The sequence below is a fragment of the Gadus chalcogrammus genome, chromosome 3, assembly GCF_026213295.1.
Source record: "Gadus chalcogrammus isolate NIFS_2021 chromosome 3, NIFS_Gcha_1.0, whole genome shotgun sequence".
Taxonomy (NCBI): Eukaryota; Metazoa; Chordata; class Actinopteri; order Gadiformes; family Gadidae; genus Gadus; species Gadus chalcogrammus.
Genome location: NC_079414.1, coordinates 21961187 through 21973567, shown reverse-complemented (window position 1 = coordinate 21973567; position 12381 = coordinate 21961187). Strand labels below are relative to the sequence as shown.

At 52.8% G+C, this 12381-nt stretch overlaps 1 protein-coding gene across 1 annotated transcript in view; it reads left to right on the top strand.

Annotated features, from left to right (window-relative positions):
• The window catches only part of ccdc40 (coiled-coil domain containing 40), a 16847-nt gene extending 4500 nt beyond the window's left edge, over positions 1–12347 (top strand). Inside the window, exons 4-19 of the mRNA XM_056586779.1 lie at positions 90–202; positions 467–550; positions 960–1179; positions 1431–1588; positions 2215–2337; positions 3001–3122; positions 3441–3684; positions 4224–4406; positions 5483–5728; positions 7349–7562; positions 8443–8612; positions 8887–8978; positions 9340–9460; positions 10018–10215; positions 10528–10686; positions 11266–12347. Of these exons, the coding sequence (XP_056442754.1) occupies positions 90–202; positions 467–550; positions 960–1179; positions 1431–1588; positions 2215–2337; positions 3001–3122; positions 3441–3684; positions 4224–4406; positions 5483–5728; positions 7349–7562; positions 8443–8612; positions 8887–8978; positions 9340–9460; positions 10018–10215; positions 10528–10686; positions 11266–11523 (2705 nt within the window). The 3' untranslated portion in view covers positions 11524–12347. The remainder of the gene's footprint in view (positions 1–89; positions 203–466; positions 551–959; positions 1180–1430; positions 1589–2214; positions 2338–3000; positions 3123–3440; positions 3685–4223; positions 4407–5482; positions 5729–7348; positions 7563–8442; positions 8613–8886; positions 8979–9339; positions 9461–10017; positions 10216–10527; positions 10687–11265) is intronic.
• The last annotated feature ends 34 nt before the right edge of the window (positions 12348–12381 follow it).

Sequence of the window (12381 nt, the reverse complement as noted above, 5' to 3'; positions counted from 1 at the left end):
CAGCCGCCACTGAGAGACTCGGTTTGTTTGAGAGCAGGCTTGATCGTGAATTTGAACCGTTAAAATTCTGTTCCCTCTCTGGATTTTAGAGCCAGACGATGTTGATGAAGATCAAACGACCCCTTGGTTCCCCACAGCAGAGGGGAGCAGGGAGGAAGAGGAGGACGAGGAAGAAGAAAAGATCATTCTTGACCCCGACCATGTTAGCATCACAAACACTCCCGAAATAATCTGTCACTTTCCAGAACGTGTTTGAATGATTAAGTTTTCATTATGATTGTGGATAACCCTAAAATGGAAAAAGTAGATTGTAAATAATCCTTTTATTGAATTATGTGTATCTGAGTGCTTGCGTTTATGCGGTAGATATTGTCTACTAATGGCTGGTTTCACAGCTACAACGCTGAGGAGAAAATAAGAGCACAGCTTGAAGTGTGGTTTGAGCGAAGGTTCTGTCTGCCTCCAGCCTCTGGTCAGAGGGTTCCAGAACGCTCTGAAGAACCAGCTGACCAGGAAGCTGCAGAGACTCGAACTGGACCTGAAGGATAAGGTATGAACCCCTCTATGGCTGACTGTATGGCTGGGAAGGCCTGCTGTACTATGGAGTCATCTGTCATATGTAGTGTGTGTGTGTGTGTGTGTGTGTGTGTGTGTGTGTGTATGAATGTTCTGAAATTGTTTAAAAGTAATGTTAAAATAAAAATGTAAAGAATGTAATTTGTTTTACTGCTTTAATATAATAAAATAAGCAATACAATTAAATAAGATACAATTAATTACCACAATTACAATTAAATTAATGAAATTAATAAATACAATTAAAAAACCAAATTAAATTAAATCACTTAAATTAACTAAATTAATTAAATTAAATGCAATTAGATTCATTTAAATTGATAAAATAAATAAATGGCCGTACCTTCCTGTCCCTGTCTGCACCCGGCTCCCCCTCCACCCAGAATGCCCAGCTGAAGGCGGAGGCCAAGGGGGTGCAGGAGCTGGGGGAGAAGGTGTACCAGGTGCAGGCGGCGCTGGCCCGGCGCCAGTCCCAGCTGGAGGACCACCACCGGACCTCCGCCCAGACGGCCTCCGACCGCCGGGAGGCCCAGGAGAAGCTGGAGGTGGTCAAGAAGCAGTACAGCCGCACCACCAGCGAGGTGGCCCAGGAGAGGAGCCAGGGTGAGGCTCCACTACCTCCCACTACCTCCCGCCTCCCTTCTCTTGACATGTCGCGTCTCTTGTTGTTAATTACCGTGTTTGTTCTGCTGTGAAATTCTCCTCCTCTTCCTCCTCCTCCTCCTCCTCCTCCCCCTCCTCCCTCCTTTTCCCCCTCCTCCCTCCTTTTCCTCCTCCTCCCCCCTACTCCCCCCTCCTCCTCCTCCTCTTCCTCCTCCTCTCCCCCCCCCCCCCCCCCTCCTCCTCCTCTGTAGTCTCCACGCTGCGGACGGAGAAGGAGAACCTCTTGCGTCGCCTCTCCTACATGCAGGAGGTGAACACCGAGCTGGGTGCTGACATCGAGGCCATGAGGAACGCCACGCGCAAGGCGCAGGCCGAGAAGAGCCAGGCGGAGCTGTACAAGTACAAGCAGGTGAGCTGTTCCCTCTAGGTGACACCAGCGGGTGTCCTGTTTGCGCGGACAGCATGGGGGGCTAAGTCTGTTAAAGTCTGGTCATTCGTGTAGCACTCAATGGTTACAGTTCTCAAAAGGTTTAAATAATAATGTTCAAATAATGTTCCCCATATTAGTCATTACAATTTATTCATTTAGTTTTGATTTTATTTTCACATGTACACCGTTTTGTTTTGCCTTACCTTGTGCTTTAATTAGAATTGATTTATTGTAAATCGTATTTGACCTAATTTTATCCTTTTGTTCTTATTAATATATACAAATTGTATCACCTTCTTATTAAACCGTGGGTCGGTGATAAATGCACGGTTGATTCCTCTGTGTGTCTGGCACATATTTTGAAATGGACAATAAAGTCGACTTTGACCTCACTTGGGTCCATTCCACGACACCGTGCTAACCCTTATACGTCTAAAGGCATGAGGAAGTAAGCCCAGAATCGAATGGAAGAAGCCTTTGAGACGGAGCACTGGAACACACAGCAGCAGATCATGAATGAGTGCCGAGTATCCCCGGGGATCACGGCCCTCCGGCCTGTCGCATCCGGCCCGCTGACGTGGCCTGCCTTTCCCCGCCGTGTGCAGGACCTGTACGTGGACCGTCTGACCAAAGACCTGGAGAGGGTGACGGAGGAGGCGGCCGTGTACGAAGCCCAGGGCGCCGCCCAGAAACGGGAGACGCAGGCGGTCAGCGAGACCCTGTCTGAGGTGGGTCACGCTACACACGAGAGCCTGCTTCACACGCATCCAGGGAGTGCAGGGGTGGAAACACCGTGGGACGTTCAAATCACAGGGCCCATTGGCGCCTAATGGATAAGGAGTCAGTCTCCAGAGCCGGAGATGGCGGGTTCGAGACCCACCGTTGTCTAGTTAGATTGTTTTTCTTCACCTTAACGTTTGGGTTCCACTGTTCACCAATGACTCCTGTCTGGTGTAAAAAGTAGGGTTAGTAAAATGAGCAATTCACCTAACTGGCCTAAAGGGCCTCCTTGAATGACCACCAGTATCTGTAAATCTCTTTGTGTGTGTGTGTGTGTGTGTGTGTGTGTGTGTGTGTGTGTGTGTGTGTGTGTGTGTGTGTGTGTGTGTGTGTGTGTGTGTGTGTGTGTGTGTGTGTGTGTGTGTGTGTGTGTGTGAGCATACGTGTGCCTGTTTATGTACGTGCACGCATTTATATACAACTTTGTGTATTTTGGTGCCCTTACATTTGTGTTTGTGTGTGTGCATGTCTGCGTATACGTGTGTGTCTGTCTGTGTGTGTGCATCTACGTGCGCGTGTGTGTATGTGCGCCTTTTTCATGTGTGTCTCTGTGTGTATGTGCCTATAAACTTGTGTGTGTGTACGTACACACTATGCGTGTGTGCATGTAGGTCCAGCTGGAGACGGATTCCCTGGCCATGGAGAAGAGACAGCTGCTGCAGCAGTGGGACAGCAGCCTGGTGGGCATGCGCAGACGGGACGAGGCCTTCAGCGCCATGCAGGACGCCCTGCGGTGAGACCTGCACGCACACACGCACACACACACATGGACACACTCGTACACACGCACATCCAATTGCACACAAACATGCACATGTGATCGCACTTTCACTCGCACACGCACACGCAAACTTAAACACACACACTGACACACCCACTCACACACGCACAAACGTGTAAACACAAACATGCACATGCACTCGCACACATACACACGCACACACACAAAAACACACATGTACAAACATACACACACACACACACACATGTACACACACACACACACACCCACACCCACAAACCCCCCCCCCCCCCCCCATGCCGCCTGCAGCCTGGGGCAGCAGCAGTCCCGGGCCCTGGAGGGGGAGTTGGAAGGGTACCGCCGGTCGATCGTCCGGGAGCAGGAGAAGAACGAGGCGCTCACCCTGCAGCTGAAGAGGGCCCAGCTGGACGCCGTCAACTCCACCAAGCTGATCGCCAAGAGCCGGGCCCGGCAGGAGGCGCTGCAGGCCGAGTACAGCACCTACGCCCGCACGCTGACGGAGACGGAGCGCCGCCACGCTAACCTCCAAGTGGTACGACGGGATGCGGACGGAGCTCTGTGTGGTTAGCACCTGGCTGGACTGTTGTGTAGCTCTGTGGACCTGCTCTGTTGTGTAGCTCTGTGGACCTGCTCTGTTGTGTAGCTCTGTGGACCTGCTCTGTTGTGTAGCTCTGTTGTGTAAGCACCTGTTCTCACATGCTACTGTTGGAGGGGGACTCTGTACGATTTGATGTCTGTGTGTACTTTCTGGTACTTGAATCTGTGTTTCTTGGGCCCAAAGGGGGCGATCCCTTTGAATGCATTGACATTGCATCTGTAGCGACAGTTTAACCCTAAATGTGTTGTTTCTTTATAAATGTTTTGCCTCCTTGACCCATGATATCATTGTATATAACCATACATCTGACTTTGTCATCTACCCCACACCCCCCAACCACCCTCCTGTGTGTGTGTGTGTGTGTGTGTGTGTGTGTGTGTGTGTGTGTGTGTGTGTGTGTGTGTGTGTGTGTGTGTGTGTGTGTGTGTGTGTGTGTGTGTGTGTGTGTGTGTGTGCACCGTGGCCGCCGCTAGCTGCTGGGCGAGCAGCGGGCGGAGCTTACCGGCCTGGGGCGGGGCCTGGAGAAGGAGAGCGGCGTGCGTCTGGAGCTGGAGGAGCGCGTCGTGACCCAGATGCAGAAGGGGCTCATCCACGACAAGGACGCCAAGTACAGCAAGCATCTGGCCGGCAAGATGGCCACGCTCAAGAAGGAGCGGGTAGGAAGCTGTCACGCACCTGGCGCGCCTGGCGCTCCGATCTGTTGTCGTCGATGTTGTAGCACTTCTGTTGGATTTTGGGAAAAGGAGGGTCCTCGTTGAGTATTGGAGACGGGCTTTTCAGCGTCTATATTGACAAGCCAGTGAAAAAAGACACGAGTGTTGAAAGACAGAGAAAATAACCTTCAGGACTCAAAACCTGGGTCCCCACAAGGCCCTGTGCCTATGAGGTTAGCTTGTTAGCACATTAGCTTATTAGTACATTAGCATATTAGCTAATTAGCCCGTTATCTTGTGGTTAGCTTGTTAGAACATTAGCTTATTAGCACATTAGCTTATGGTTAGGACATTAGCTTGTTGGCAAATAAACTTGTTAGAGCATTAGCTTATTTTTTAGCAAATTAGTACTTTTTTTTTTTACATATCTATTTAAGGAATCATAGGGATTATGCAGGATAACACAGGTTTTCCTTCAGGTCAACAAGGCCTAAACTGACCTCTCCCAAACCGCACCTAGCATACAAATAGAAACAAAAAAGATAAAGGAAAAGAAAAAGCCAGCATGAGAAAAGAGACTAATTGGTGAAAAGGAGAGAAGGGCCAATTAGCTCAGGTGCTAGGGTTGTCACTTTGAGCGTTTCCCGTGAATATCGGAAAGGGCTTTTAATTTTCTTTCCGGAAAAGCTGGTGAAACCAGACAGGTGAGGGTGTTGAAAAGAGAGAGAAAATGACCTTTACAGCAGGGACGAACCCAAACCTGGGTCACCACAAGGCCTATGTGGTTAGCACGTTAGTTTACTAGCACATTAGCCTTCTAGAAAATTAACTTGTTGGCTCATTAGCTTGTTAGAAAAATGTGTCTGTGGTTAGCACATTAGCTTGTGGTTAGCACATTAGCTTGTTAGCACATTAGCTTATGTTAGCATATTAGCTTGTGGTTAGCATATTAGCTTATGGTTAGCACATTAGCTTGTTTAGCCCATGAGCCTTAACTCAGGATTTGACCTTCACTGTTTCCATTGGTTCATCATGTGACCAGCGGTCATTAAACACTAATACGATAACCCTCACCCCAGATGAGCCAGCTGTGGAAGCTGGAGGCGGAGGTGGCGGCGGCGGGGCTGGCGAGCAGCGAGGCCAGCCACCGGCTGGACGCCCTGGCGGTGGAGCGGGCCTCGCTGGAGGCGGTGGTTTCCAAGCAGAACCGCGTCCTGGCCACCAGCCAGGCCAAGGTCACCAGCTGCATGACCGTCATCGAGCGCAACCAGGCCACCGTCAACGGCTACAACAGCAAGATCCAGAAGATCACCGCCAGCACAGGGGTGAGGAGGGGGAGAGAGGGAGGGGGGAGGGAGGGAGGGAGGGAGAGGGGCCACCGTCAATGGCTACAACAGCAAGATCCAGAAGATCACCGCCAGCACCGGGGTGAGGAGGGGGAGAGGGGGGAGGGAGGGAGGGAGAGGGGCCACCGTCAATGGCTACAACAACAAGATCCAGAAGATCACCGCCAGCACCGGGGTGAGGAGGGGGAGGGAGGGAGGAGGGGGGAGGGAGGGAGGGAGGGGAGCCACGGTCAACGGCTACAACAGCAAGATCCAGAAGATCACCGCCAGCACCGGGGTGAGGAGGAGGGAGGGAGGGAGGAGGGGGGAGGGAGGGAGGGAGGGGAGCCACGGTCAACGGCTACAACAGCAAGATCCAGAAGATCACCGCCAGCACCGGGGTGAGGAGGAGGGAGAAGGGGGGGGAGGGAGAGGGGGAGTGAGAGAGACTGGGGGGGAGGGAGGGAGAGAGAGGGGGTGGGTGAGAGAGAGAAGGGGAGGAAGGAAGGGAGGGGGAGGGAGAGGGTGAGAGTGAGAAAGGGAGAGTGCTAATCACACAACTGTTACCCATAGCGTCTATCGCTAACATTTGATCTGAGATGCACCACTAAGACCTTTCGTGGACCACCTCGTACGCAAACTAAAAACACACTCTCAATATAAATACACCATAAAAGCCCACCTGCATTACCCCCGTGTACCGCCAGGGGTCTATGTAATAGTAGGTCGCCGTGTTTGTAGTAAAATGAGTTTTTAAAATGAGTAAATTGAGTTTACCAGCTAACTTTAATGTAAATGAATGACCCTTGATGGGCGCATCTTGCTTCAACCTTATTCGAACAAACTATACCTCACTCCAAACTCCTCCCCACCTTCTCTGTGAAGCCAATGGATCTTCTTGATGTACTCTGAGGCCATATGGGTTAGGGTTAGGGTTATCTATCTCTCCCCACGTTCACGCTTTATAAGACTCCTACCCAAACCCTGTCTGAAGTGTCAGACCTACTGTAGGGTGCGCTCTGTGCTGCTGGATGCAGATAAAGGAAGATGGGGAGGTCTTAATTTAACGTGTTGTATGGTGGATTTCTTTATCACCCCTTTGGAGGAGGAAGCAGAATCCTTCATTACAGACCATGTGTGTTGACTTTTCTTATTGGAATACGACCACTTCCTCAATGACTCACTTAATACACTCCCTCAATACAGGGACTGTGAGTCAACGTATTAATTGCGTTTTGGTTGAAACCATCTGCTAAATGACTCAATAAATTAAAACAGAATCCCAGCCATGGGCGGGGCCTTGTCCAATCAGAGAGCAGAGGAACAGGTTTTTCTGCTGTTGCCATAGTAACAGGCGTCTCCTCTCCTCCTCCCCTCCCTTCCTCCCCTCTCCTCTCCTATCCTGTCCTCCTCTCCTCTCCCCTCCTCTCTTCCCCCCTCTCCCCTCCCCTCTTCTCCTCTCCTCTCCTCTCCTCTTCTCTCCTCTCCTCTCCTCTCCTCCCCCATCCTCCTCCTCCCCCCTCCTCCCCTCCCCCCTCCCCTCCTCTCCTCCCCCCTCCTCCTCTCCTCTCCCCTCCTCTCCTCCCCCCTCCTCCCCCCTCCTCTCCACCTCTCTCCCAGAGCGCGGAGCTGACTCCTCTTCAGATGCAGGCCCAGGCCCTGGGCGGGCAGCTGGAGGAGCTGGAGGCGTCCATCAAGAAGGAGCAGCATCGCTGGAGCGTCCAGCAGGGGGTGCTGGTGGCTCTCACCCAGGAGCGGCAGGCCAACGGCGAGAAGACCCGCAAGCTGCACACCCAGCACACCATCCTGCAGCAGAGGAAGCTACGCACCCAGAGTATGCACTACGAAGAACATGCACGCACGCACGCACACATTCACACGCATGTGCATGCGCACACATGCACACTGACTCAGATACATGAACGTATACACACGCAGACACACAATTGCACAGACAAACATTTACATTTACATTTACATTTAGGGCATTTAGCAGACGCTTTTATCCAAAGCGACTTACAATAAGTACATTTGTCATAAGAAGTGCATCAATATATCGCTGTCGGTACAGAAAGGATGTTCATAGAACCAAGTGCAAGTACCACGAACGCTAGGTCAATCAATTCCCCGTGTTACAGCCCTGATAGCAGCTACTGCAGTTGCTACACAGTTAAGTACTACAATACAACACAATACAATACAGTGTACAATGGTGGTCAGAAGCGGGAAGGTGGCTATGCAGAGTCGAGGTGGACTCTGAACAGGTGAGTCTTGAGTCTTTTTCGGAAGAGAGTGAGCGACTCAGACAAACACACACATACATGTAGGCAGCCACTGTTATTTATTTATTTATTTTTTAAACAGCATCACTGCTGAAAGGTATCACTTCTCTGAGAATTAATGATCCGTGAAGTAATTTCCTCCATGGTAATTTCCTCCATGGATTTTATTATATTTTGCCGTGAAAAGACAAGTGTGGTTATTCATTACAAAACAATGCTATGAGTGCACAAAACAAGTTCCTGCTGTACAATAAGGGTGAGATCACCCCTCCACCTTTTTAGTACAGTCATAACAGACAATATTTAAAGCTCAGAGGGGTTTTGTGTTTTAACACGTCTCACGTGAACTACACCCTAACGAGGACCCTAAGGCTGGTGCCCTTCTTCACCCCCTTAACCTGGGGTCCCCGTCCGCTCTGCCGCCCCCTGCAGGTGAGCTGCAGGCGGAGCGGCGCGAGCAGGCGGAGCTGGCTAAGGGCATGTCCTCGATGAGGGGGGACATGCTGAAGCTCAGCTCCCTGATCAGCAAGAACGACCAGCAGCAGCAGGCCCTGGAGCAGGACAACAGCCTGATGGAGGCCGAGTTCACCCAGAAGCTCAAGGTCCGCCCCCGCCCAACGTGTGTGTGGGTGTGGGTGTATCCGTGTGAGTGTGCGTGTGTGTGTGTGTGGGGGTGTGTGTGTGTGTGTGTGTGTGTGTGTGTGTGTGTGTGTGTGTGTGTGTGTGTGTGTGTGTGTGTGTGTGTGCGCGTGCGTGCACGTATCATGGGTTCGATCCCTAATCCATAATGTGGTCCGATCGGTGCTGTGACGAAGCATTCCTTCCTTCAGCATCATCTCTAACCTGTCCCCCCCCCCCCCCTCCCGCTGCGTTCAGGAGGCAGAGAAGGAGTCAGTGGACATGCTGATGAGGCTGGAGAAGAGCCAGGAGGAGAAGGAGAAGCTGATCAACAGCCTGGTGGAGGCAGAGTCAGTCCCACCTTCTCTTATGGGGCCGCGTGTGGCTCAGGAGGTAGGGCGGGGCGGCTGGCAACCCGAAGGTTGCTAGTTCGAACCCCGGCTCCTCCCGGAGTGTCAAGGTGTCCCTGAGCAAGACACCTCACCCTGAATGCTCCTGACGAGCTGGCTGTCGCCCTGCGTGGTTGACTCCGCCGTCAGTGCACATGAATGAGTGTATGGGTGAATGCCAGGCAATATCGTAAGGCGCTTTGGGTGGCCACTGGTTAGAAAAGCGCTGTTTAAATGCAGTCCGTTCACCACGACCGTTTACTTTGTCTCTCTCGCCTCGCCGCCCGCCCGGCTGAGCCTGACCATGTGATCACATGTGCAGGCGGCAGGTCATGCTGTGGGAGAGGAAGAGCCAGCTGGCCAGGGAGACGCGCGCCGCCCTGGACTGTGACGCGGGCCAGGGGGACATCAGGGCCATGAAGGCCGAGATCCACCGCATGGAGGTGGGAGCCACCGCCTTCTGCACCGTGGCCTGCAGTACCGCTCTCTGGCCTGCAGGGCGGCGGCGCCCCACGGGCCATAGACAAACACCTCGTGTATCTTTGGGTTTATTTGTGTGCAAGCGTGCGTGTGGTGGCGTGGGTTTTTATATGTTTTGTGTGAGTTTGTGTATGCATGTGTGCATGCCTGCTTACGTGTGTTTATGTATATGCATGTGTACGGGTATGTTGGCGTGTGTCTTTGTCTGAGTGTGTTTGTGTGCGTTTGTTTGTGTACGTACCTTATGTGTATGTGTGAGCGTGTGTGCCTGCTTGCCTGAGTGTTTTTATGTATGTATGTATGTGTATGTGTGTATGTGCGACTTCGTGCTTGAGAGTGTCTTTGTGTTCATGTTTGTGTGTGTGTGTGTGTGTGTGTGCCTGTGTGTTTATGTGTTCGGTGCGTGCATGCTCACGTTTGTGCGCTTGTCTGTGTGTGTGTGTGTGTGTGTGTGTGTGTGTGTGAATGCTCACGTTCGCGGCCTGTGTGTGTGTGTGTGTGTGTGTGTGTGCGCGTCCAGGTGCGCTACGGCCAGCTGCAGAAGCAGCAGGAGCGTCTGCTGCGGGAGAGCGAGGCCACGGTGGAGCGGCGGGAGACCCTGCTGCTGCAGGCGGAGCGGGGGGCCGGGGGGGCCCGTGATGGCAAGCAGACCACCACCGTCAGCCAGATGCACCGCACCAACCAGGGCCTGCGCCGCAAGATCCTGGACACCAACAAGGTACCCAGGGCCCCCTGACCCCGCCCCCGGGCCCCTTCAGCCAGTCTCTGACCCCGCCCCCGGGCCCCTCCACCCAGTGTCTGACCCCGCCCCCGACCCCCTCACCCAGTGTCTGACCCCGCCCCCGACCGGGGAATTGGTTAACCTAGCATTTGTTAGCGCTTGGCACTTGTTTGAACATGAAAATCCTTAGTGTACCGACGGCAATATCTTGTTGTCTTTCTTTCTCCTGACAAATGTACAAATGTACCTGCCAAACGCCCTAAATGTAAATGTAATGTCCGCCCCCCCCCCCCCCCCCCCACCCCCTAGAAAGCGTCAGAAAACGAGGAGGTGATCAAGGAGATGCAGGAGAGCCAGGTGCGTCTCGGCCTCGGCATATCAGAGAAGAAGCAGGAGCTTTCGGAGCTACGAGGAACCCACGCCGACATGACCTCGGACATCCACAACCTCCAGGACACCAAGGAGAGGGTGAGGGCTCACGTTCTGCTCTCGATGGCGCTTACCGAAAGCGCCACCAGGCACAGGAGTCGTTAATTAGCTTTCGATAAAAGCACTATGATGCAAACATCAGATGGCGGTCTCAAGCTTGTCTATGTTTCTTTATCTGTCCCTTTTCAAATAAACCTTAAATAAATGTGAGTGTGAGGTTTGCGTTTTACGGAGGTACGTTAAACAGTAAGCCAATGGTTTAAAAAACACGGAGCTGAACACCCTCTCCTCTTCCTCCCTCCCCCTCCCTCTCCTCCCTCTCCTCTTCCTCCCTCTCCTCTGTCTCCCTCTTCCTCCACCTCCTTCCTCTCCTCTACCTCCTCCCCCTCCCTCTCCTCCCACTCCTCTTCCTCCCTCTCCTCCTCCACCTCCTCCCTCTCCTCTCCCTCTCCTCTTCCTCCCCATCCTCCCTCTTCCTCCCTCTCCTCCTCCCTCTCCTCTTCATCCCTCTCCCTTTCCCCCCTCTCCCCTCCTCCTCCCTCTCTTCCTCCTCCCTCTCCTCTTCCTCCCCCTCCCCTCCCCTCCCCTCCCCTCCCCCCCCCCCCCCCCTCCGTTCAGAACCTGTCCCAGCTGGTCTCGCTCCAGGGCCGGGCCAAGCTGCTGCAGGCGGTGCGTGACGGCCGCTACACGCCGCTGTCCACGCCCGAGGCCGTGGACGAGGCGCTGCGGCGGCAGTGGGAGCGCGTGCACGCCGTCAGCGCCATCCTGCACCGGGTCTGCCAGGAGTCCCCCCAGAACCAGGGGGCGCTGCGGGCCCTGACCCGCTCCCTGGCCGCCCGCGTACAGGCCTCCTCCCCGGGGCCCGACACGGCCTGAACCGGCCCCAAAGAATATCATCATCATCATCATCATCATCATCGTCATCATCATCCTCATCCTCATCCTAGTTTATTTTTTCCAGTCCGGAATTGTTCCTCTCCAGAGGGTGGGGGCCTGTCTGACTGGTCGCGAACGCCCTCTCCCGAGGGTGGGGGCCTGTCTGACTGGTCGTGAACGCCCTCTCCACGCCGGGCGCCTCTTTGACGTGCGTTACCTCGGTCCTAACTCGATCCCGCCGCTCTGCCTCCTCCCACGCCTTCTTCTGTCTTTCTGGTCTCTTCTCAGCCTTCCGATTCAGGAAGGGAAAGGTGGAGGAAAGGGGGTGGGGTTGTTTATTGAAGAGATTCGTCCAAAGGAATAGAAGGGTAAGATGAGATGAGATGGAGGGAAGTCGATCCGATGGAGGAAGTGATTATTTTAGTATTTATTTTAATCCGTTAGTAGCTGTTCTTTTTGTCATCCATTTGTCCGTCCTGCAAACTTCTCGCTAATTTACCTCCTAAGTTAATAAACTTGTTATTTTCATGTTATTTATGGAATGATAATGTGGTTATATTCTTGTTGTGTTGCTGTTACCAGTGTGTTTTAAATATTAAAGCGCTAAACAAACACCCACATGATATGTATTGAGAGCTGCATGGGCAATGGAAACTTTCCCTCCGTTCTCAGGGGAAGGCATTTGTATGGTTCACCTGTTTTGATCTGACAAGAGGACCCATTGTTGGCTTCTGTTATCGACTCTTCTTAAGTAAGGCAATAGATAACAACCTGTCACGTTTCAGTATTCCGGGCAGCAGGAAAACAGAGAGGAGCTTGGGTCTCACGGCATTCCAATGCTGACCGTCATCATTGTGT